This window comes from Lithobates pipiens, unplaced genomic scaffold (assembly GCF_037356315.1).
Source record: "Lithobates pipiens isolate NorthernLeopardFrog02 unplaced genomic scaffold, aLitPip1_a1.2 Scaffold_25, whole genome shotgun sequence".
In the NCBI taxonomy this organism is placed as follows: Eukaryota; Metazoa; Chordata; class Amphibia; order Anura; family Ranidae; genus Lithobates; species Lithobates pipiens.
In genome coordinates, this window is record NW_027507787.1 from 168931788 (window position 1) to 168956749 (window position 24962).

Consider the following 24962-nt stretch of genomic DNA (forward strand, 5'->3'; position numbering starts at 1 on the left):
CAAAGTGCGACAGCGCTGAAAGCTCAAAATCGGTCTGGGCAGGAAGGTGTTTAAGTGCCCTGTATTGAAGTGGTTAATGTCTAAAATGCTGACAACAAAAGTGAGTGAAAATGTCCAAATTGGGCCCAAAGTGTCAATATTTTGTGTGGCCACAATCATTTTCCAATGCCCTGCCTTAACCCTCTTCGGCATGGAGTTCACCATAGCTTCACACATGGGCATAGTATAAGGGGTTTCAGAGGTCACAAATGCAACCTCACCCCTAGCGTCAGGGGGCCCCTGCAGCCTCCCTGTCATATTATCATATCCTCCATAAAATCCAGCTACAATCTGCCCTAGGGCCCCACAGCCACACTCCAGTACTGGGCTTCTACTTTGCCTTCCAAAGCCCACACCCCTCTGTTCTCATTGGCTGCGGAGAAGCTGTGAGACATTGCCTGAATGGAGAGGAACACGAGGTGAGAAGAGCCCAGGATGGGGAAGTGTCTGTGCTGTGTTCTGGCAACATGGAATGGTAACCGTGCTCAGAGAAGCAAGAGGAGGAGAGTGCCGTCCTGTAGCCACGATGGAACTGATGTCACTGGTAAGGTATGACACTGCTCAGTGTCTCCTAGTCACCAGCTGGCATTCTCTGTACCCCCCCTCCCCCCCACCTGGGGATGTCCACTTACCCCACTTCCCTGACAACTGGGGAAAAGACGCACCTCCGGGAGGTGACCTTCCCCCAACATCTGCCAACACTGACAGAGAAACCTTCAGAATTTTCTAAAACAAATCGTGAAGGGCTGCAGGCTCCAGATTTAGTGTCACATGGCTTTGCCCTCCCAGATCTAAGTTGCCCCCCCCTCCAAAGCCCCCTGACCACTCCCTCCACCCTGCATGCTATGCCAAGCTGCTGAACTCCTTTCCCATTACAGCACTCTATACTGTTCCTCCTACGCAGGGCTGAAATCACATTTGTTTACAACACAGCCAGTTAGCCATGATCTGTACAGGGCCTACTGCAACTACACTGCCATTCTGACCAGAGAATTTCACAGGGCAGAAGGGCAACATAAAAGCCAGATACACCATGTGAAGAATGACAGACTGTGTGTAAAGGAATGTGATTTCAGCCCCGTGTAGTGGGGGGGGGGGGAGCTCTATACAGTGCTGGGGTGGGAAAGGAGTTCTGCCAAGTGACCTGCAAGGGGTCCCAGCCCTCTGATTCTCCAGCGGTAATCCCTGTCCTCTGATTCTCCAGGGGTGATCCCTGCCCTCTGATTCTCCAGGGGTGATCCCTGTCCTCTGATTCTCCAGGGGTGATCCCTGCCCTCTGATTCTCCAGGGGTGATCCCTGTCCTCTGATTCTCCAGGGGTGATCCCTGTCCTCTGATTCTCCAGGGGTGATCCCTGTCCTCTGATTCTCCAGGGGTGATCCCTGTCCTCTGATTCTCCAGGGGTGATCCCTGCCCTCTGATGTAAAGAGGAACTCTGGGAACTCAAAACTCTTAAGCCTCTTTGAGTATCTGGGCGTGCAGTGGATGTATCTGCACGCACATTGGAAGTAGTTGGTGGGGGGGGTGCTCAATTGGGTTTAGGTCTGGAGACATGCTTGGCCAGTCCATCACCTTTACCCTCAGCTTCTTTAGCAAGCAGTGGTCGTCTTGGAGGTGTGTTTGGGGTTGTTATGTTGGAATACTTCCCTGCGGCCCAGTCTCCGAAGGGAGGGGATCACGTTCTGCGTCAATATGTCACAGTACATGTTGGCATTCATGGTTCCCTCAATGAACTGTAGCTCCACAGTGACGGCAACACTCATGCAGCCCCAGACCATGACACTCCCACCCCCATGATTGACTGTAGGCAAGACACACTTGTCTTTGTACTAATCACCTGGTTGCTACCACGCTTGACACCATCTAAACCAAATAAGTTTATCTTGTTCTCATCAGACCACAGGACATGGTTCCAGTAATCCATGTCCTTAGTCTGCTTGTCTTCAGCAAACTGTTTGCGGGCTTTCTTGTGCATTATCTTTAGAAGAGGCTTTCTTCTGGGACGATAACCATACAGACCAATTTGATGCAGTGTGCGGCGTATGGTCTGAGCACGGACAGGCTGACCCCCAACCCCTTCAACCTCTGCAGCAATGCTGGCAGAACTCATACGTCTATTTCCCAAAGACAACTTCTGGAAATGATGCTGAGCACATGCACTCAACTTCTCAACTTCTTTGGTCGACCATGGTGATGTCTGTTCTGAGTGGAACCTGTCCTGTTAAACCACTGTATGGTCTTGGCTACCATGCTGCAGCTCAGTTTCAGGGTCTTGGCAGCCAATCTTCTTATGGCCTAGGCCATCTTTATGTAGAGCAACACTTCTTTTTTTCAGATCCTAAGAGAGTTCTTTGCCATAAGGTGCCATGTTGAACTTCCAGTGACAAGTATGAGAGAGTGATATGTGATAGTGATAACACCAAATTTAACACACCTGCTCCACATTCACACCTGAGACCTTGTAACTCTAATGTTTTCTAAGTGCAAATTTTGACATTTTCACTTAGGGGTGTACTCACTTTTGTTGCCAACAGTTTCGACATTAATAGCTGTGTGATGAATTATACTGAGGGGACAGCAAATGTACACTGTTATACAAGCTGTACACTCACTACTTTACATTGTAGAAAAAGTGTAATTTCTTCAGTGTTGTCATATGAAAAGATAGAATAAAATATTTACAAAAAGGTGAGGTGTGTACTCACTTTTATGAGATACTGTATAATTACACACACAATGTGACAGTGTGAGGCCCTGCCACTGTGAAAATGTAGGTATGCCACAGGATTTGCAATAAGCGAAGTTCAAAGCTATTGTTTCTGAGCAGAGAAAGCTGAGCTTATGGTTTTCTCTGGATTCTGTAGTCCTGCATCGGGGCCTGAAGCTTGAAGGTTCCAAAGTGTATTGGGTTGGATAGAACCTTCAATCTTGTGTATGGACTTTACCTGGTATCTGCAGCCTTTGTGAGTACACAGGTGTGCAGAATCGTTATATACTCAAGCCTGAGGATAGCTCAGAGCTCCCAGTTTACAGACAGCTCTCATTTGGAGACACAGGGTCTCACCCAGGGGTCAGAGGTGCAGCAGCCCACAGCCAGGAAATAGGAGGTCTTATTCTAGGACTCTGGTGGGCTCCTATCGGGGTGTCAGGAGAATCCCTTCCCAGAGGCCAGGATTGGGTTGTGCAGCAAGGCTCTGCGACTAAAGGCTAAGAGGAAAAGAAGAAAGGTAACAGCGCTCTCTGCAGGGACAACTCAATCCATACACCAGGTCCACTCACAGGTGCCGAGGCTCAATGTGTCCAAACACACTACAATACAACAGTAGTAAAAGAGTCAGCAACACTAATCCTTGAAGTGTCGTTTATTGGTACATCAGAGTAACAATAAAGCTGACGCGTGGCTATAGACTAAGGCTATTGCCAAAACGCGTTAGTTTATTGTTTTATTGTCACTCTGATGTACCAATAAACGACACTTCAAGAATTACACTGTTGCCGGCTTATTACTACTAAAGGCTAAGAGATCGAAGTGAACCCGGGAGAGCTGGGCAATACAGTCAGAGAGATTGCTAAGAAGAGCAGCGATGCTGCTAACAAGGGAGATGGATGGCTCGGTATTTACGGTTGTCTGTTCCTCTTGATGGTAGAAACACCTGCATGGGCAACTGATGTCATGTATATATTACAATTTTTATCCTGACCTCTCTGAAAAGGGTCACATTTATCAGATGCCAAGATTTCCTTTAGAAGTTCAACATTGTTTTCTTTTGCAGCCTGAAGAATGGGCATCTCCTGGATCCTGCAACCGAAAGATAAACACATATTTGTACAGATTGCTTCACATTGTCATTGCTGTTTTTATTAGAGTGTTTGCTATAAATCTATCAGTGAAAATAAATAATCTCCATAGTTTGGTATTTTTTTCATGAAATTTGCAAAAGGAGCAATTAGTAATCTGGCACTATTTCTCCTACTGACACCAATGAGGATGCACTATTCCTCCCACTGATACCAATAATGGGACACTATTCCTCCCACTGACACCAATGATGGGGCACCATTCCTCCCAATGACATAAATGATGAGACGCTATTCCTCCCACTGATACCAATAATGGGACACTATTCCTCCCACTGACACCAATGATGGGGCACCATTCCTCCCAATGACATAAATGATGAGACACTATTCCTCCCACTGACACCAATGATGTGGCACTATTCTTCCCACTAATACCAATAATGGGGCACCATTCCTCCCACTAGAACCACTTAAACATAGTGTCCCATCTTTGGTGTCAATGGGAGGAATAGTGCCCCATTATTGGTATTAGTGGACACCATTCTTCCCACTAATACCAATGATGGTGCACTATATCTCCCAATGACATCAATGAGGGGGCACTATTCCTCCAACTCAAGCCAATAATGGGACACTGTGAGATAAAAAAGGTATGGCGCTAAACCCTATCAGTGATAAAATAAATTAACTTATCAAGCCCTAGTGTTTGTTTTTTATATATAAAAAAGGGAAGAGAAAAGAAAAACTGTTAGTGCTACCGTGCAAAGGTATCCTAAAGCAATTTTGTCCAAAGCAAACTATGTGTAGATAATGTGTAAATAATGTGAAATCAACATTCACATTTCATTATAATAAAACAACAAATGAGTGTTAATTGTCCTGTGCGTATCAAGTTATTAAAAACATTCATTAAATGTGCAAAAAGGTGAAATTGTTATTAGTATTCGATGATATATTAGTTAAAAACAGATTGTGCAAACATGTGCAAAAAATTGTGCAAAAAGACAACTACAGATCAGAGCAACCAAGGATCAGAAATCATTCAACCAAAAAACCGCATAAAGGCGTTAAATGTGCAGATCAACAATGTTTTCAACCAATAATCGCATGAAGACGCTTCTGAGTCCAATATAAGTCCAAAATTAATATTTGGCTTGATAGTGCTGCCTCTTCGGATTATTGTTGTAATGATTACAAAAAATCAATGGGGGGTATTTGATTCACTTGTGCAAATAGTGTGGACTTTCACTTAGAAAACTTCATCCCCGGTGCGCCACTCTGTGCTATGGTATATAAATGCTCTCACCAGAGTTAATGCCCTCGTGGGGCTAGATGGACCTTCACAATGTAAGCCACTGTGTCGCTCTCTGGCTGCTGCAGGTGCACTGGGTGAAGCTTCGTTGTTCCGTCCGTGTAATATCCAACGTTAATGTATAAGGAAAGACATATCCATAGTGTAATACGTTCTTAACCAAATCGTTCGTTTATTAAATTTAAAATCTACTCACATTTTGTATTAAAAGCATATGCGTATAGTAAAAACTCCGTTCGTCTCAAACGAGTGCACACAACGTGGCCACGCCCTACGCGTTTCGTCACTACGACGTCCTCTGGAGCGGACTACGACGCCCGCTCCAGAGGACGTCGTAGTGACGAAACGCGTAGGGCGTGGCCACGTTGTGTGCACTCGTTTGAGTCGAACAATAATCCGAAGAGGCAGCACTATCAAGCCAAATATTAATTTTGGACTTATATTGGACTCAGAAGCGTCTTCATGCGATTATTGGTTGAAAACATTGTTGATCTGCACATTTAACGCCTTTATGCGGTTTTTTGGTTGAATGATTTCTGATCCTTGGTTGCTCTGATCTGTAGTTGTCTTTTTGCACAATTTTTTGCACATGTTTGCACAATCTGTTTTTAACTAATATATCATCGAATACTAATAACAATTTCACCTTTTTGCACATTTAATGAATGTTTTTAATAACTTGATACGCACAGGACAATTAACACTCATTTGTTGTTTTATTATAATGAAATGTGAATGTTGATTTCACATTATTTACACATTATCTACACATAGTTTGCTTTGGACAAAATTGCTTTAGGATACCTTTGCACGGTAGCACTAACAGTTTTTCTTTTCTCTTCCCTTTTTTATATATAAAAAACAAACACTAGGGCTTGATAAGTTAATTTATTTTATCACTGATAGGGTTTAGCGCCATACCTTTTTTATCTCACATTTCATTTCCCTCTCCTCCCCAACAAGGAAGTGAGGGCTTCAGGCACAGGCAGCTCTAACCCAGCATATTTCTTTTCCTTCTTTTAATTTTACCACATATTCCTATCACAGCGGAGATTTGTTTGTCCATAGCGCGACTTTATTTATTCATTTATCAATAATGGGACACTATTTCTCCCACCGACACAATGGGGTACTCTTCCTCCCATTAATACCAATGATGGGGCACTATTACTTCCACTGACACCAAAGATGGGACACTATTTCTCCCACTAATACCAATGATGTGGGGCTAGTCCTCCCAATGACACCAAAGATGGGACACTTTTATCCCCACTAATACCAATGATGGGACACTATTCCCCCCACTAATACCAATGATGGGGCACTATTCCTCCTCCTACTGACTGCAGGTGGTATGCAATTTTGTTACTCCCACTGACCACCAAGCCGGAGGCATTTTTTATTCCCACTGATGCTACGATATTTTCTACTTCCACTATCCACTGGCCACAATTGGGTCCACTTAAAGTAGGCCAGTAAACTAGCCCTTTGTTTAGAAAGTTTGGAGATCCCTGCTGTACACAACTCTGAAAATGTTTAGCGACAGTTTTACCTCCTTTGTTGCAATAGATCCATACTGGCCTCTTCCTCCGCCCATTCCAAGCAGCCCATATGGAGGTATAGCTCATTCGTTATCCTCTTCCTCATGGTCATACCAGATCTACAACAGTAAAAAAAAAACTGCTTTCTAAGACGTCAAAGGATCCTAGTCTTTCTATTGTTGTGAATTCATGAAGAAATACATTTAATATTCACTGGCAGAGATGAGAGATTTCAGTAGGCCTAAAAAAAAGTGGATGAACTATAATGTTGATATTATTGAATTGTGACCCCCTTGGAGAACTTTAAAGCAAAATACAGGATCTCACATGTTTTTCCAAATGTTCAGGGGATTAGCTATCTTTTAAAGTTCTACAAGCCTGTATTGAGACAAGGTGTTGCCTGAACAAAAGGGATGTTTTGTCACAAACACCAGAAAAACTCTTATCTATCTCCTTCAATGGACAAGGAAGGCCATGCAAATATATATGGCAAGGTTTGGGCCAGACTTGGGAGGTACCTGTTACTAACAGTCATTAAACCTGAATGACCAGAACAAATATCCCATTGTCTCAGAAAGTGAGAGATCAACAAAATCGATTGTGTGAATTGTAAAGACTTGAAGGACACAACTAAGCCATTTAAACATTTATTGGAAGCTCAAAGTTCCTCTCAAAACATGGTGTGAGAGGGATATACAAGTCAGACATATTTCAAAAGTACTTCAAGTAATTCAAACTATATGTGATATGTGTAGGTCACCAAAGAGATATTATAATTTTAGTATCTAATGATCTAAAGAACTTTGTCATAAAGAAATTATATATGAAAGTGTGATTATAAATAGAAAGTGTTTTAGCAACGAATTAGCATTATGAAAAACAGATAATCGTGATTATAACTGTATAAGAATTTAACCTATGTTTAGATAAACAAATATTGATTGGATACTCGAATTATACATGTATCCATATAGATAATAATTGTATTTGATATTGTTTGATATATATCTAACCCGTGTCCTTTCTAAATTGACTAAAGATTTAATAGATATACATTGATATACATATATAACCATTTTATACAATGGGCATTATTCAAAATTATGTTAAGCGTATTTTATATTATACTATCATTCCTGAACACTCGAGATTAGGGATGAGCCAAACACCCCCCGGTTCGGTTCGCACCAGAACTTTCCAACGGACCCCAAATTCGTACGAACGTTAGAACCCCATTGAAGTCTATGGGACTCTAACGTTCGAAATGAAAAGTGTTAATTTTAACGGCTAATATGCAAGATGCTGTCCTAAAAAGGGTTTGGGGACCTGGCTCCTGCCCCAAGGGACATGGGTCAATGCAAAAAAAACTTTTAAAAACTGCAGTTTTGGCGGAAGCAGTGATTTTAATGATGATTAAAGTAAAAAAAAAAAAGTGAAATATTCCTTTAAATATCATGCCTGGGGGTGTCTGTAGTATGCCTGTGAAGTGCCACGTGTTTCCCGTGTTTAGAACAGTCCCTGCACAAAATGACATTTAACGGAAATAACGTCATTTAAAGCTGCTTGCGGTTTTAATGTTATATCTGGTTCCTGCAATATGGTTGAAAATCATTGAGAAAAATGGCATGGGTAGCCCTCCCTGCCCATTACCAGCCCCTTTGGGTCTTGTACGCATATTAAGGGGAACCCCGTACCCATATTAAAAAAAGGAAATACGTGTGGCCCCCAGGCCCTATATACTCAGAACAGCAGTATACAGGCGGTGCAAACAAGACAGGGACTGTGTAGGTTTGTTGTGTTAAGTTGAATCTGTTTGTAATTTTCAACCGGTAAATTTTTAAAGTGTAGCTCCAGTCAAAAAAAAATATTTTTAAGCTTTTTGGAAAACATAGGGAAGGGTTATCACCCCTGTATAATTTGTTTTGCCGTCCGTCTTTTTCAGAGCATGCAGACAGCACGCACAATCTCCTACCGCTGACTGCAAGCTCTATTTAAAACGAGCAAGATAGTTAACTATATAGGTGGATATAGCGGTGTATACTGCGTTCAGAGCACGCAGACAGCATGCACAATCTCCTAACACTGACTGAAAGCTCTATTTAAAACGAGCAAGATATTTAGCTATATAGGTGGATATAGCGGTGTATACTGCATTCAGAGCACGCAGACAGCACGCACAATCTCCTAACACTGAATAAAAGCTCTATTTAAAACTAGCAAGATATTTAGCTATATAGGTGGATATAGCAGTGTATACTGCGTTCAGAGCACGCAGACAGCACGCACAATCTCCTAACACTGAATGAAAGCTCTATTTAAAACTAGCAAGATATTTAGCTATATAGGTGGATATAGCGGTGTATACTGCGTTCAGAGCATGCAGACAGCATGCACAATCTCCTAACACTGACTGACAGCTCTATTATAAAAGATAGATATATCGCTAGATATATAGGTGAATATAGCGGTGTATACTGCGGTCAGGGCAAGCAGACAACAACCACTACAGAAGAGCAAGAACGAAAAATCGGCCGATAACGATCGGTGTATACTGTGTTGAAGGTACACAGAACACCCACTAACTGCTACAGATGCCAACACACTACACAAGGCCGCCGCGCTGGCTGTCTTATATAGTGTGGGGCGTGTACTACACAGCCTGAGCTATGATTGGCCACAGGCATCCTGCCTGTGGCCAATCATGGCTCTCCTCGCTGCCGGCGCTGTGATTGGCCAAGCATGTGGGGTCACAGTGCATGCTTGGCCAATCATGAGCCAGCAATGCACTGCGCCATCGCAGTGCATTGTGGGCCGTGAGCGCCACACGAATTTGGTGCGAACAGCCCATAACGTTCGGAATTCGCCGAACGGGCGAACAGCCGATGTTCGAGTCGAACACGAAGCTCATCCCTACTCGAGATATATTCGTTAGAACATATATAAAAAACGAACGCATATTATAGAAATAAAAATATTAACTTAAAGAGAAAAAACACCAAACACATGTGAGGCACCTGGTGGTTGAAGGTGCTATTACCTTAAAATCACGAGACTACTGGGAAAGGTGATCATTAAGTCTGCCTGCCAATAGGAAAGGGACACATACCCTCTGGGCAGAACTTAGTATAATTTTATGATCTTTTTGTTTAAGAGGATATTTAAGAAACTAGAAAGATGCCATGAGGGAAGAGCTGAGGAGAGAGCTCAGGGGGAAGCTTAGGGACCCCCCCGAGAAGGGACACTGGAAGACTCCCAGACAAACTGATACTCATGCACCATGCATGAATACATATTTTTATATTCACGAAGATCCCTGCTCCTTGGAACTCGGAGGTCACACAAAGTAATTCCTCTGTAAAAGAATCTATGTTGAAAGCCACAGCAGCCATCTTAAAATTCCTGGTAACCAACAATCCACACTAATTACCATATTGGAAATGGATAAATATTTTTATTATATCTTCTATGTTCTCTTAAATATTGATGTTTTTGAATATTCTATTATTGAAAATCGTTCTCCCGAATCAATAACCGCCTTTTAGATTTTTCTTAAAATTTTATTTTTCATTATAAATTTCTTTTTGCATAGATGCCAATTTTATTGACAAACAAATGTCTAATTTATTTCACATTGTTAACCACTTACTTACCTGCAGTATAGTAACGGTTGGACGTGTGAAATACAGACATTCTGTTTAATTGTCAATTATCAAAAGGTTATTGATTCTACCGAGAAGTGAATAATGGTGATAATTAAGTCCAAGGTACTACTACGCCCATTTTGTGGGTGTTTCCATTAATCGTCAAATGATCCAGTAATGCAATCTGTATTTTAATTTCATGTAGATATTTGTCTTTTGTCAACCAATAAATGTAACTATTTTGTATGATTACTTGTCTCCGTGAATACGTTTCACATATATAGACTGTGTCATATAGATTGATTTTGTATCTTAAAAATATCTTCGTTAAAATAAATATTGTGCGGGAAAATGTCCTTAACCACTTCAGGACCGCCGTATTGCCAATGTACGTCAGCACAATGGCACAGGCAGGCACAATCACGTAGATGTACGTGATTGCCTTCCAGCGGGTGGGGGGTCCGATCGGACCCCCTCCCGTTGGATACGACGGTCCGGTTCGCTCCAGGAGCGCTCCGTGATGAGGGGATGGCCGTTGGTTTTCGGCCACCCCCTCTGGATCGCTCCTGGCCAATGAGAAGCTTCCTCCCACTGTGTATTGTTTACACAGGAAGGAGGAAGTGATGTCATTCTCCTCGGGGCGGTCTTTTTGACCGGACTACGAGGAGAAGACTAATAGTAAGTGTGCACCAACACTACACTGACATGTAGGTACACACAGGCACACAAACCCCCCCCCGATCCTCCCCCCGATCGCCCCCCGATCCCCCCCCCGATCGCCCCCCGATCCCCCCCCGCCCCCCTCCCCCCCCAGTCACAGTGTCACTGATTGCATTGATCATTTCTTTACTGATCAATGCATTCAGTGTCAGTTGTGACAGTAAAAACTGTCAGGACAGTTAGTGTTAGGTCCAGGGTAGCCCCCTATCACCCCCCAATAAAGATTTAACCCCCTGATTGCCCCTAGAGTTAACCCTTTCACCCCCTTTTGCCAGTGTCACTAAGCGATCATTTTTCTGATCGCTGCATGTGTCGCTAGGTAGCTAGTTATTTTTTTAGGTTCACCGCCAGGTTTTTATAGCGCTAGGTACCCCGATATACTACCCAATAATGGTTTTAACCCCCTGATTGCCGCTAGTTAACCCTTTCACCCCCTTTTGCCAGTGTCACTAAGCGATCATTTTTCTGATCGCTGCATCAGTGTCGCTAGTGTCGCTAGGTAGCTAGTTATTTTTTTAGGTTCACCGCCAGGTTTTTATAGCGCTAGGTACCCCGATATACTACCCAATAATGGTTTTAACCCCCTGATTGCTGCTAGTTAACCCTTTCACCCCCTTTCACCAGCGATCACAGTATAAGTGTCACTGGTGACGCTGGTTAGCCAGTTAGTTATTTAGGTTCCCCGTCAAGTTTTTATATAGCGCCAGGGACCCCCATATACTACCTAATAAAAATTTGAACCCCCTGATTGCCCCTAGTTAACCCTTTCACCACTGATCACCGTATAAGTGTTACGGGTGACTCTGGTTAGTTTGTTTTTTATAGCATCAGGGCACCCACCATTTATTACCCAATAAAGGTTTAACCCCCTGATCACCCGGCGGGTGATATCAATTAGGTTTTAGGGTCAGGGTCTGCGTCGCCCCAGGCAGCGCTAGGTTAGTGCCAGTACCGCTAACACCCACACGCAAAGCATACACCTCCCGTAGTGCTATAGAATCTGAACAGATCAATATCTGATCTGATCAGATCTATACTAGCGTCCCCAGCAGTTTAGGGTTCCAAAAAAAACGCATTGTTAGCGGGATCAGCCCAGATACCTGCTAGCACCTGCGTTTTGCCCCTCTGCCCAGCCCACCCAAGTGCAGTATCGATCGATCACTGTCACTTACAAAACACTAAACACATAACTGCAGCGATCGCAGAGTCAGGCCTGATCCCTGCCATTGCTAACAGGTTTTTTGGTAGCATTTTATATTTAAATCCGGAAGGCAGTGCTTGGTTTTCGGGGTCCCGTACGTGGCTAGGCTCCCAAAAAGTCCCCCACATGTGGTATCCCCGTACTCGGGAGAAGCAGCAGAATTTATTTTGGGGTGTAATTTGACTTCTGCCCATAGCATGTGTGAGCAATATATCATTTAGTGACAACTTTGTGCAAAAAAAAAAAAGTTTGTAATATTCCCGCAACTTGTGGCAAAATATAAAATATTCCATGGACTCAACATGCCTCTCAGTAAATAGCTTGGGGTGTCTACTTTCCAAAATGGGGTCATTTTGGGGGGTTTTGTGCTATTTTGGCATTTTATGGACTTCGAAACTGTGATAGGTAGTGAGGAGTTAAATCAAAAATTTGCACCCTTAGAAATCCTGAAGGTGGTGATTGGTTTTCGGGGTGCCGTGCGCGACTAGACTCCCAAAAAGTCCCACACATGTGGTATCCCCATACTCGGGAGAAGTAGCGGAATATATTTTGGGGTGCAATTCCACATATAACTATGGCATGTGTGAGCAATATATCATTTAGTGACAACTTTTTGTAAAAAAAATTTTTTTTTTTTTTTTGTCATTATTCAATCCCTTAGGACAAAAAAAATAAATATTCAATGGGCTCAACATACCCATCAGCAATTTCCTTGGGGTGTCTACTTTCCAAAATGGGGTCATTTGGGGGGGATTTGTACTGCCCTGCCATTTTAGCACCTCAAGAAATGAGATCGGCAGTCATAAATTAAAAGCTGTGTAAATTACAGAAAATGTACTCTAGTTTTAAAATACTCTAGTTTGTAGACGCTATAACTTTTGCGCAAACCAAAAAATATACGCTTATTGACATTTTTTTTACTAAAGACATGTGGCTGAATAAATTTTGCCCTCAATGTATGACTAAAATTTAGTTTATTCGATTTTTCTAATAACAAAAAGAAGAAAATATCTTTTTTTTTCAAAATTTTCGCTCTTTTTCCATTTATATCGCAAAAAAAAAAAATCGCAGAGGCAATCAAATACCATCAAAAGAAAGCTCTATTTGTGGGAAGAAAAGGACGCAAATTTCGTTTGGGTGCAATATTGCATGACCGCGCAATTACCAGTTAAAGCAGCGCAGTGCGAAATTGGAAAAAGACCTCTGGTCCTTAAGGTGTTTATTGGTCCGGGGCTGAAGTGGTTAAAAAGCACTACACTATCTTTATGGCAACAGTGTACTATGTATTCAATTCATGGTGGAAACACAATTGATTTTACTCAGTCCACATTCCTCCCAGACGTTGACCTTGAAAAACACTTTGAAACTTTTAACAAGTAAAGTGGCATAACCTTTTGTATTAACAGTCTGACAAATTGGGCTAATCACTCATAAGGTTAAAAAAATGAATCTTTAAAAAAAAAAAAGCTGGCCACACTCGAAGGAGTCGGGTGAAAAAAGTTGGCCAAACAGTGACTGCAGCCATTTATCTGCAGTCCTTGTTCAGGTATTCTGACAGCTGTAGGTGTTGACTGTCAGGTAATGGCAGATTCACCAACCCATGCTGTTTAGAGTGGTAGTAAAGTACATGAAAGTAAGTGGTGTTGCGCACCTAGAAGATTATTTTACTAGCAAATGCTAAGTGAGAATAAATTAGAATTCATAACGTAAAATACCAAGGGGTCAATGATAAAAAACGTAAAATTGGTATGAAATCCAAAATAATATGTAAAAAAAAAAATATATATATATATATATAAAAAAATAAAAAAATAAATATATAAATATAAATATATATATATATATAACACTAGACAATAATTCTATGCAAATAGACAAAGTATATAGATATTGATCAGTGCCACAAATAAATGTGCAAACAAGCAAACAAGTGCAAATAAGCAAATACATGGCAGGGCTGTTTAAAATATGCAATGTGGAAATAAATAGATAAATAAATCCCAAAGTGGAATGTGGAGCTCTTAAATGGTGCCAAATAGTGCAAGTGTAGCAGTGTTTTTCAGGGACACTGAGTGTTATTGTGATACCCTTCAGGTGACAATGTGACTTTAGTGTGGAAAGAAACTCTTCAGTGTCACTGACACTCGTGGCTGTGCTAGATTATTACCTTACTGCTGTAAAGTAAACAGCATGTAGAAGAGGAGGGAGGGGTTTAAACTCTTTCTAGCTGTGATGTTCCTGCACGTCCCTTATTGGGTATGCAGCAAAGCTTGGGGGGTCCTTGGACAATCCTTCCATTCTTTTTCCCACTGTGTCAGTCTCATATATTCAATGTAACAGGGTATAAAGAGGGGATATAGAGCCTACCATGGTGTAGTATTTCCAATCAAAAGCAGTTTATTAAATAAAATTGGCTGATTGATAACTCACATTTCCATAGTAGGTTTGCACAATGTAAAAACGAGCGCCGAGCTCGTACCTGACCGTCTCTTCTGGTGTCTGTATGCCTCTGTATCCTACGCGTTACATCACAACACACATGGCTTCGACTGGGTAGTGAAGTACGCTTTGTGATATTTACTTGCAGGTAAGCCTTTAATAAAAATGAATATCTGCTCAGGGGACTTACACTGGATTCAGCCAGTGACGTCAACCGACACTTGCACTCTGAAGGTCCGGTGTTCTGTCAAAAACTGTCCAGCCATCGGATAGTGTCCGCCCCGTACAGCGCAGGCAGAGTACGGAGGAGAAGGAGATTCTGAAAGTCTCCGAAGAAGAATGGCGCCTGCGCACTGAGTCCAGGTGCAAGCTCCACCATCCAAGTGGACATACGGTAGCACATAGTAACAGGGCCCCTCGTGGGCTCGCTTCGCTCGCCACGCTTCGGGCACGGCCTCACTTCTTTTGGCTATTTTTTATTCTAACTCTAGGTCCACTTGGACGGTGGGGCTTGAACCCGGACTTACATGGTGGGGCTTGAACCTGGACTCACTGCGCAGGCGCCATTAATCTTCGAAGACTTATAGAATCTCCTTGTCCTCCGTACTGCGCAAGTGCAGTACAGGGCGGACACTATCTGATGGGGGACACTATTGGACACATCACCGGCATACATGCCTGACCTTCAGAGCGCCGTGCCGGAACAGAGGGCTCCCGAATGGGAGTAATATCATCGCGGTTCAGGCCACTCACACAGCTGGAGTATGCAAACCTAGAAGGAAGAGCGGGGGAAACCATGTTAGCACTGACAGTGCGTCGCTGAAGTGCATCATTCTAATGTAAGTATTTCATAATGTGCTAGTATGCAATTCTCTTACAGGGGAAAGTTTTTTTGTTTTTTACTGCAGCAGTTTACAACCGCTTTAAGTGTTTTTTTTTTCCTTGTTCAGCCTAAGGGCTGAATGCAGGTGGACTAAACGTGTTTAGCCAGCCTAGGTGTTGCAGGTACTATATTGTTTGTATTTCCATTGGTGCTATTACTATTGCTGTGTGTCCTCGTTTGTGTTGTGACAGCACAATGTCAGTATGTTAGGAGCAGCAATCGATGTTATCTACGCCTGCAGTCTTTTTCTTAAAGAAAATGTGCATTACATTAGCTTAACCTGTTGCTGTCCACATAATGCATATGTATGACGGCAAATAGTGTGGGCGCTAACGCCAACAAGCAGCACATATGCATATCCATGGGCAGCAATGGTTTCTGTACCGAGTGCGCGCTCACTGCTCACTCCCTGCAAAGACAGCTCTTGTCTCTAATAATGATTGGGAGCTGCAGACCCACCTTTTCAGCATGTGACCACTGTGATCACCAATCTCCAGCGCAATAGCACAGTTAAAGGGCTGGGTGACAAGGGGTTAAAGCCTAATAGAAGTTTTCTTATTTTTTTACCATAAGGCCCCATGCACATGGGCACAAATCGCTGCATTTTTGTCACGGATCTGAATGCAGCATTATGATAGCCAATGGGCCCGTGCATATGGTAGCTTTTAGATCCATATTCTAGGACAGCATTAAGATCAGTTAAAAAAAAAAAAAAGACCAAATACCACATTCAGAGGCTAGCTTTTATACTAATGTTTACATCCATATAGCATATGGCGCTAATTCATGTGTGGCTGCAGATGCATGACTCACACAGCTCTAACATGCATCATCCATTGCTAGGATGCATGTTGCTTGGACACCTAGCATGCACATGTGCACATAACATCTAATGCAGTCAAGCTGCCTAAACAGTAATAGATGCATAAGCATACCTCCCAATTTTTTGAGATGGGAATGAGGGACACCTATCAGCAAATGTATGTAGGCATAGGACACACCCCCTGACATATCCCCTTAAAGGAGATTTATGCTTAAAAAAAAATGTTAAATTGATTGTAAAGTCTCTTTTTTTTAAACAGAACAAACATGTTATACTTACCTTCTCTGTGTCAGGTCATCTGACACCAGGTGACCGATGCACTCCATAGGAGTCAGAAGTGCAACGCTAAGATAGTGGACCCTAGGACTGACTGCTGCGGATAGTAGCCCAGGAAGGTTCAGGAAACAGGTCTACTAGATCACTTACACAAATCCCAGTGGGAGCTAGAGCATAGATTCCCCAGGGCGCGGAATCTAAGAGCCAGCAGGTGTTCACCAGAGCCTCTAGTGGTGAGGATGGACTGCGCTGCAATCTGGCTCCAGGTCGCAGCCCCTAGGGTCTCACAACCTACACTCACTACAGGAGAAGGAAGCAGAAGGCTGGAACAACAAGGATAGTAAGGGGATAAGGCAGAGGTCCGGGCAACTGGCAGACAGGAACAACAGAGTGCATGCCAAAGGTTCAGGGTCACCGGCAGACAGGGATGGTTGGGGACACACCAAAAGGTCAGGATCACGAGCAGACAGGAATAGCTGTGGTTTGGCCTGCCCTTTCTCTCTCCTGATTGGTTCACTGGCTTTGACTGCAGCGGGAGCCAATGGCAGCCAATCAGGAGGGAGAGTTCTGGACGGCCGAGGGACTCCTGGAAATCGCCGGATAGAGATGTGCTCAGATAAGTATAAGGGGGACTGGAGAGGGCTGCTGCACACAGAAGGTTTTTTTTTTTTTATCTTAATGCATAGAATGCATTAAGATAAAGAAAAACTTCTGCCTTTACCATCCCTTTAAACCCACAAGTGTTTTTTTTTTACCACTACTATTCCTTTATATTGGCATTTGAAATGTACAAATGCAGCAATTTAGAAATTGTATGAAAGGTTTAGCACTGGGAAATATTTTAAAAGATAAAAAGTGCATTTTCTAAACTATACAGACCAAAATGAGGGATACATGAGTAGAAAAGAGGAACAGAAGGACTTTGTTTCAGGGACATTCCCTTGAAATCCGGGACAGTTGGGAACTATACATAAGCACCTCCTACCACTGGAGGTCCAGATCACTACATGTTCTGCTGAACAAAAGCTGCATGTAAGCAGGTGCAGTATGTTAGCCTGTGACTAGGTGGCTCCATCTAAAAATGAGTGTGGTAATAGGGAATTATGTAATTGGGTGTTAGGTCCCCTTTTAGACAAAGCCTTCCCTGTAATGATGTAGGGTGTAGCTAATGGCCATATAAATGCCAGGGTGGGAGAAGCCTTAGGAGAGATGGGGCATGGGAGCCAAACATCCCACAGCCATGCAGATGTAGTCAGCTACTGCAAAGGCCCTGCACAGACCAGAAGACCCGGGCAAGATAATCTAACGCCAGGAAGAACCAGCTGTAGTCTTTATGACTCAAAACATGGTTTAACAGGACTGGGCAGGGGGTGCAAAGGACCTTTTAAGCCAGTGTTCTCTGATGTGAGTACTAACACACTTGGGAGTGCGAGTAACATCTGAGAGTGTACCCGGCTGGGTAGAGCTATGGAGTGGGACATACTGAAGGAGAGACTTGTATACTACATGTTACCCAGCAATTGAACAGGTGTACCTAATAAAGTAGCCGGAGAGTGTATATATTTGCTAAGCTACTTTGCATGATTAGTCCTCAGTAATTACTGAGGATTATTAGTAATTAGTAATCTCATTACCAGAGCACCTGAGTGGTTTTATTTCTATACTAAGAACACTCTTTTCACTGCATTCATTGCTGGAATTGGGACTTTTTTTTACTATTCCACAACTTTACTTCTGATTTATGTATTGGGGTTTTATTTATAGAATTGATTGGATATTACTCAACTTTTGCGATTGAGTCATATAATAATTTTTAGTTAGATCATTTACACACAGGCACTTTTGTATAACTTTATATTTGTTTTATACGTGTTAGAAGCATTATTTTGGCAATAAGTGATGGTATTATTTTTTTTTTTACATTTTTGTATATAATATATCATTTATATAATTATGCCTGTCTGTGTGGATGTTGTGATACACAACACTTGTTGTTTATTAATATTAGAAAATTAGTCCAATGTTCAGACTTGTATCAGTGATGCTTCTGGTAGTGGTCGGAGCGCAAGTTTTATTTTTGTTTATAACATTATAGTACCTCCCTAAAAATCCATACCTCCCAACTTTTTGAGATGGGACTGAGGGACACCCATCAGTAAATGTAGATAGGCATAGGACATACCCCTTGCCACACCCCCTTAAAGGAGATTGGTTAAACCCACAAGTGCTTTTTTTACCGCTACTATCCCTTTATATTGGCTTTTGGAATTCACAAATGCAGCAATTTAGAAATCAGATGAGAGGTTTAGCGCTGGAAAACACTTTTTGATAAATGTGCATTTTATATACAGCTATATAGATCAGACCAAAATGAAGGACAAATGAGGAGCAATGAGGGACAGAGGGACATTGTTCAAAATCAGCCCCTTAAAATCAGGGACAATCCCTCAAAATCAGGGACAGTTGGGAGCTATGACAAGGGATCAGCTAGATAAGAGAGGGTAGTGAAAGGTTTTGAACAGAGGTGTGGTGGGCCAAGAACAGGGTGGGTGAGGATTCCAATGAAAGGTTGGTATAGGTAGGAGGTGGTGGTAACTGCCATGAAAGGTCAGGGTTCTAAAAGTGAGGAATCAAAGCCTAGTGGGAGGTAATTATGTATCTATGATTGATTTCCAAATCTGGGAATTTTGTCTGGAAGCATGGCCTTGATGTTGCCATAAATCATGACTTGCATAACCCTATGCTTGGTTTCTGTAAGCAAAACCTTTGGAGTTATCCAAGCTTTAGCAATTATTTGTTTGGAGGCATTCGTGACCTGCAGTTAAATTTTGAATTAGGCCAAAGCATAGCTCCCAACTGTCCCTGATTTCAAAGGAACTCTCTCTGATTTGGAACAAATTCCCTCTGTTCCTCTTTCCTCCTCATTTGTCCCTCATTTTGGTCTGATCTATCGAATTTTATATAAAATTCACTTTTTATTTTTGAAAAGTGTTAAACTTTTCATCCAATTTCTAAATTGCTGCATTTGTAAATTTCGAAAAACCAGTATAAAGGAATAGTATTGGTATAATTCTCATTTAAGGGGCTGATGCAGGTGGTTTGTTCTATGCCTATATACTTTTGCTAATAGCTGTCCTTTGTTCCCATTTCAAAAAGTTGGGAGATATGGCCAAAGTGAAAAGTCGAGAACCTTTGTCAACCTTTTAAACACAGAGGAATCCTTGAAATAACTTTCCGGTCTCAGGGAACCCCTGTTAAAAATGACTATATCCATACCTCCCACCTTTCTAAGATGGGAACGAGGGACACCTATTAGCAAAAAAATTTAGGCATAGGACACAAACCCTGCCACGCCCCCTTAAAGGAGAATTATATACAAGAAGATTGGTTAACCGCTTCAGCCCCAGAAGATTTTAGCCCCTTCCTGACCAGAGCACTTTTTGTGATTCGGCACTGCGTCAATTTAACTGACAATTGCACGGTCGAGCGACGTGGCTCCCAAACAAAATTGATGTCCCTTTTTTCCCCACAAATTGAACGCCTCTGTGGTTTTTATTTCTTGCGCTATAAACAAAAAAAGAGCCACAATTTTGAAAAAAACGCATTATTTTTTAAATTTTGCTATAATAAATATCCCCCAAAAATATCAAAAAAAAATGTTTTCCTCAGTTTAGGTCGATACCTATTCTTCTACATATTTTTGGTAAAAAAAAAATCGCAATAAGCGCTTGGTTTGCGTAAAAGTTATAGCATTTACAAAATAGAGCATAGTTTTATGGCATTTTTATTCATCTTTTTTTTTTTTTTTTTTTTTTTACTAGTATCTGGCGGTGACCTGTGATTTTTATTCATTATGATGGACACATCGGACATTTTTGACACATTTTTGGGACCATTGTCCTTTATAAAGCAATCAGTGCTATACAAATGCACTGATTCCTGTGTAAATGACACTGGCAGTAAAGGGCTTAACCACTAGGGAGTAGGGTAAGGGGACTTGTTTCTAACTGGGGGGGGCGTGGCTACATGTGACACATCACTGATCTCTGCTCCCAAAGACAGGGAGCAGAGATCAGTGACACTGTCACTAGGCAGAACGGGGAGATGCTTGTTTACATTAGCATCTCCTCACTCTTCCTCCCCGTAAGACAATCACGGATATCCCTGCGGTGATCGAGTCCGCGGGACCCGCGATCCGACTCACGGAGGTCCCGGCCGGCGTGCACGTACCTGTACAGGGATGTACCTGTACGCCCATTTGCCTGTCTGTGCCATTCTGCCAACGTTAATCAGCGTGCACCGGTCGGGAACCGGTTAAACCCCCCAAGAGTTTTTTTTTGCACTATTATTTCTTTATATTGGCTTTTGAAATTTACAAGCGTTTGAAAGGCTTAGCCCTGTAAAATAATTTTTGATAGATAAATAGTCCATTTTATATATATATATATATATATATAATCAAAATGAGGGACAAATGAGGAGGAAAAGGGGACAGAGAGACTTTGTTCCAAATAAATCAGGGCCAGTCCCTTAAAATCGAGGACAGTTGGGAGCTACAACGAGGGAAAAATATATTTGATCCCCTGCTGATTTTGTACGTTTGCCCATCGACAAAGAAATGATCAGTCTATAACTTTAATGGTAGGTTTATTTTAACAGAGAAAAACAGAATAACAAAAATATCCAGAATAACGCATTTCAAAAAAGTTATAAGTTGATTTACATTTTAATGAGTGAAATAAGTATTTGATCCCCTATGAATCAGCAAGATTTCTGGCTCCCAGGTGTCTTCTACAAAGGTACCAAGCTGAGATTAGCAGCACTCTGTTAAAGGGTTACTAAAGGAATTTTTTATTTTTTTTAAAATAACAAACATGTTATACTTACCTCCACTGTGCAGCAGCGTGAGCAGGCAAAGAGGACATCGTGGGTGAACGCGGGACTTTCGAGGGGTCAGGTAAGTAAAACGTGGGGGATGGGGGGGCAGGCACTGTCGGAGGTTTTTCACCTTAATGCAAAGAATGCATTAAGGTGAAAAAAACGTTTACCTTTACAACCCCTTTAAAGGGAGTGCTCCTGATTGTATATATATACAAGATTGTAGACCTGCACAAGGCTGGAATGGGCTACAAAACCATCGCCAAGCAGCTTGGTGAGAGGGTGACAACAGCTAGTGCAATTAGAAATGTAAAAAACACAAAATAACTGTCACTCTCCTTCGGTCTGGTGCCTCATGCAAGATCTCACCTCATGGAGTTTCAATGATCATGAGAACGGTGAGAAATCAGACCAGAACTACACTGGAGAATCTGGTCAATGATTTCAAGGCAGCTGGGACCATAGTCACCAAGAAAACAATTGGTAACACACTATGCCGTGAAATCCTGCAGCGCCCATAAAGTCCCCCTGCTCAAGTAAGCACATGTACAGGCCCATCTGAAGTTTTCTAATGAACATCTGAATAATTCATAGGAGAACTGGGTGATGGTGTTGTGGTCAGATGAGACCAAAATCAAGCTCTTTGGCATCAACTTAACTTGTGTGTTTGGAGGAGGAGGAATGCTGTGTATGACCCCAAGAACACCACCCCCACTGTCAAACATGGAGGTGGAAACATTATGCTTTGGGGATGTTTTTCTGGTAAGGGGGCAGGACAACATTCACCACATCAATGGGACAATGAACTGGGTCATGTCCTGTCAAATCTTGGGTGAGAACCTTCTTCCCCAGGACATTCAAAAGGGGTCATGGACGGGTATTCCAGCATGACAATGATCTAAAACACATGGCCAAGACAACAAAGGAATGGCTCAAGAAGAAGCACATTAAGGTTCCGGAGTGGCCTAGACAGTCTCCAGACCTTAATCCCATAGAAAGGAGGCAGGGAGCTGAAGGTTCAAGTTCCAAACCATCAGCCTCAGAACCGTATTGACTTGGAGAAGATCAACATAGAGGAGTGGGACAAAATTCCTCCTGAGATGTGTGCAAACCTGGTGGCCAACTACAAGAAATGTCTGACCTCTGATTGCCACCAAGTACATATTCATATTTTACAAACGGGTCAAATACTTATTTCACTCATCAAAATGCAAATCAATTTATACATTTTTTGAAATGTGTTTTTCTGGATATTTTTGCGGTTATTCTGTCTCTCACCGTTAAAATAAACCTACCAATAATTTTATAGACTGATCATTTCTTTGTCAGTGGGCAAACGTACAAAATCAGCAGGGGATCAAATTCTTTTTCCCCTCACTGTATAATATATATACAAATCATGATACATTAGTGTGATGGTCAGTGGGAAGAATGCTCCTTACACTTGAGGTCATTGAGAAGAATTACCCTCTTAGTCCTTGTACACACGGTCGGACATTCTGACAACAAAATGCGTCAGTTTTTGTCTGACGGATTTTGTCCGAAACTGGTGTTGCATACACACGGTCGGACAAAGTTGTCGGAAAATCCGATCGTTTGTAATGTGATGACGTTATTTCGTTATGACGAGACTACATTCAGGCTAGTAACCAATAGCTTTGGTCTAGGAATTTGATCTGAGCATGCATGGCACTTTGTCTGATCGGAATTCTCTACAAACGGTCGGACAAAGTCAGATCGGATCATGTTGTCAGAAAATTTTATAGCCCAGCTCTAAAACTTTGTTGGTCGGATATTCAGACGGAAACAGTCCGATGGAGCCCACACATGGTCGGATTATCGGACAAAACGGTCCGATCGGACGTTTTCCTTTGGAATGTCTGACCGTGTGTACAAGGGCTTACAGATATCTAAAAAGATCAATGTTGTCAGTGGGAACTTATCTGAGAGGCAGACATTGCTTATTGCTCAGGGAACCCCAAGCAACCCCTGGAGGAACTGTAGAGTTCCATGGAACCCTTGATGAGAAACCCTACTGCAGAGTAATTATAGACATGTGCATTTATTACGATTCATTTTTCAGACGAAAATTTCGAACGAATAGAGTAACGAATGCCAACAAATCCAAAAAAGTTATATAATGAAATTTGAGAGTACATTTGTTTGACATCTCATGATGCAATAGTAATTGGGACCCATAGGAAAATGAATTCAGTTTTCTAATTTGTCAATAATTTGGATTTGGGTAATGAAAGGATCAGATTAATACAGATGCACATGAAGCCAGTCCATAATGTCCAAACAGCTCATGCCATTTCTCTTGGTGGGTTGGTGGGCGTCCAAAAATATTGAATCCTTTGGTTCAATAATATATAGAATATATAGCAATTTCCTGGAAAAACTGCAAATTTTTTTTGCAATCCACTCGGACCAATGAGTATGCAAAATGAATTTGGTTCAATGTAAAGAATATGACTAAACGAAATTCTTCAATGAATTAATGTATCCAAAAAGAAACAAAGCGAACATTTCCGGCATGCCCATGTCTAAGTATTAACACTCTGTGCCTTATTGAACAACCATTTGTTGGCAAAAAGGAAATAACGATTACATGGCTTGTCATCAATGACTTCAGGTAAAACGATTAGGAGATTTTGCAAGGACTCACCTTTGCTGAGACATCAGTAAGCCCGTTAGTGCTAATGGAACATATAGATTATGGATTAGATGACAAAGTATTCCGGTCTAGATGATGGACTTCCATATATGACATGACTTCATTCCATAATCAAAACATGTAGAAGACCAGAGGTTGTCAGGGATAAGTCTGTTTTGTGAGTTTAATGACTTGAACAGTGTCTGTAGATGTACAGGAAATCATGGTGCTGTGTGTATGGATAGTCAGATTCTCTGGGCGGGCCTATTGTCTGTAAACAGAGGAATGCGGTCATACCTGACCAGGCACATACATACTGTACATGGACAATCCACACTGCACCAGCCTGAATGTCAGGATTTTTAAGTTTTAAAGTATAACAAAAGGCAAAATATATATATTTTTTTTTGGATGAAGTAAAGAGGGATTAAAACCCCCTATTGAGTTTTTATTGCTGTCTGTGCGATTCCCCTTCTCTATTTGTCCTGTTTACAATTTTAATTAAAGTGAAAGTAAAAGAAAATCCAACATTTTGGGTTGTCCACAGAAAAGTAATAGAGGGGAAATCGTCCAATTGGGACACTAGTTCTGGTTCCCAAGGGATTCCCTTAATTTGCAGGGATTTCCTCTAAGAACTAGGAAGGGAGAAAGGGATTTTGACGGTGCAGGCGTTAACTGAATCATAACAGACGTTATTAGACTAATTATAAAATTATATAACAGATATTTATTAGATTCAAAGTTAAAATTCAT

The 24962-nt window shown here is 41.9% G+C and overlaps 1 protein-coding gene across 1 annotated transcript in view; it reads right to left on the minus strand.

Annotated features, from left to right (window-relative positions):
* The window catches only part of LOC143930647 (transient receptor potential cation channel subfamily V member 6-like), a 95921-nt gene extending 71480 nt beyond the window's left edge, over nt 1-24441 (minus strand). The window contains exons 1-3 of the mRNA XM_077455141.1: nt 24222-24441; nt 6704-6811; nt 3740-3837 (exon numbers count right to left, since the gene is read on the minus strand). Coding sequence (XP_077311267.1) covers nt 3740-3837; nt 6704-6811; nt 24222-24235 — 220 coding nt within the window. The 5' untranslated portion in view covers nt 24236-24441. The remainder of the gene's footprint in view (nt 1-3739; nt 3838-6703; nt 6812-24221) is intronic.
* Nucleotides 24442-24962: the final 521 nt, after the last annotated feature.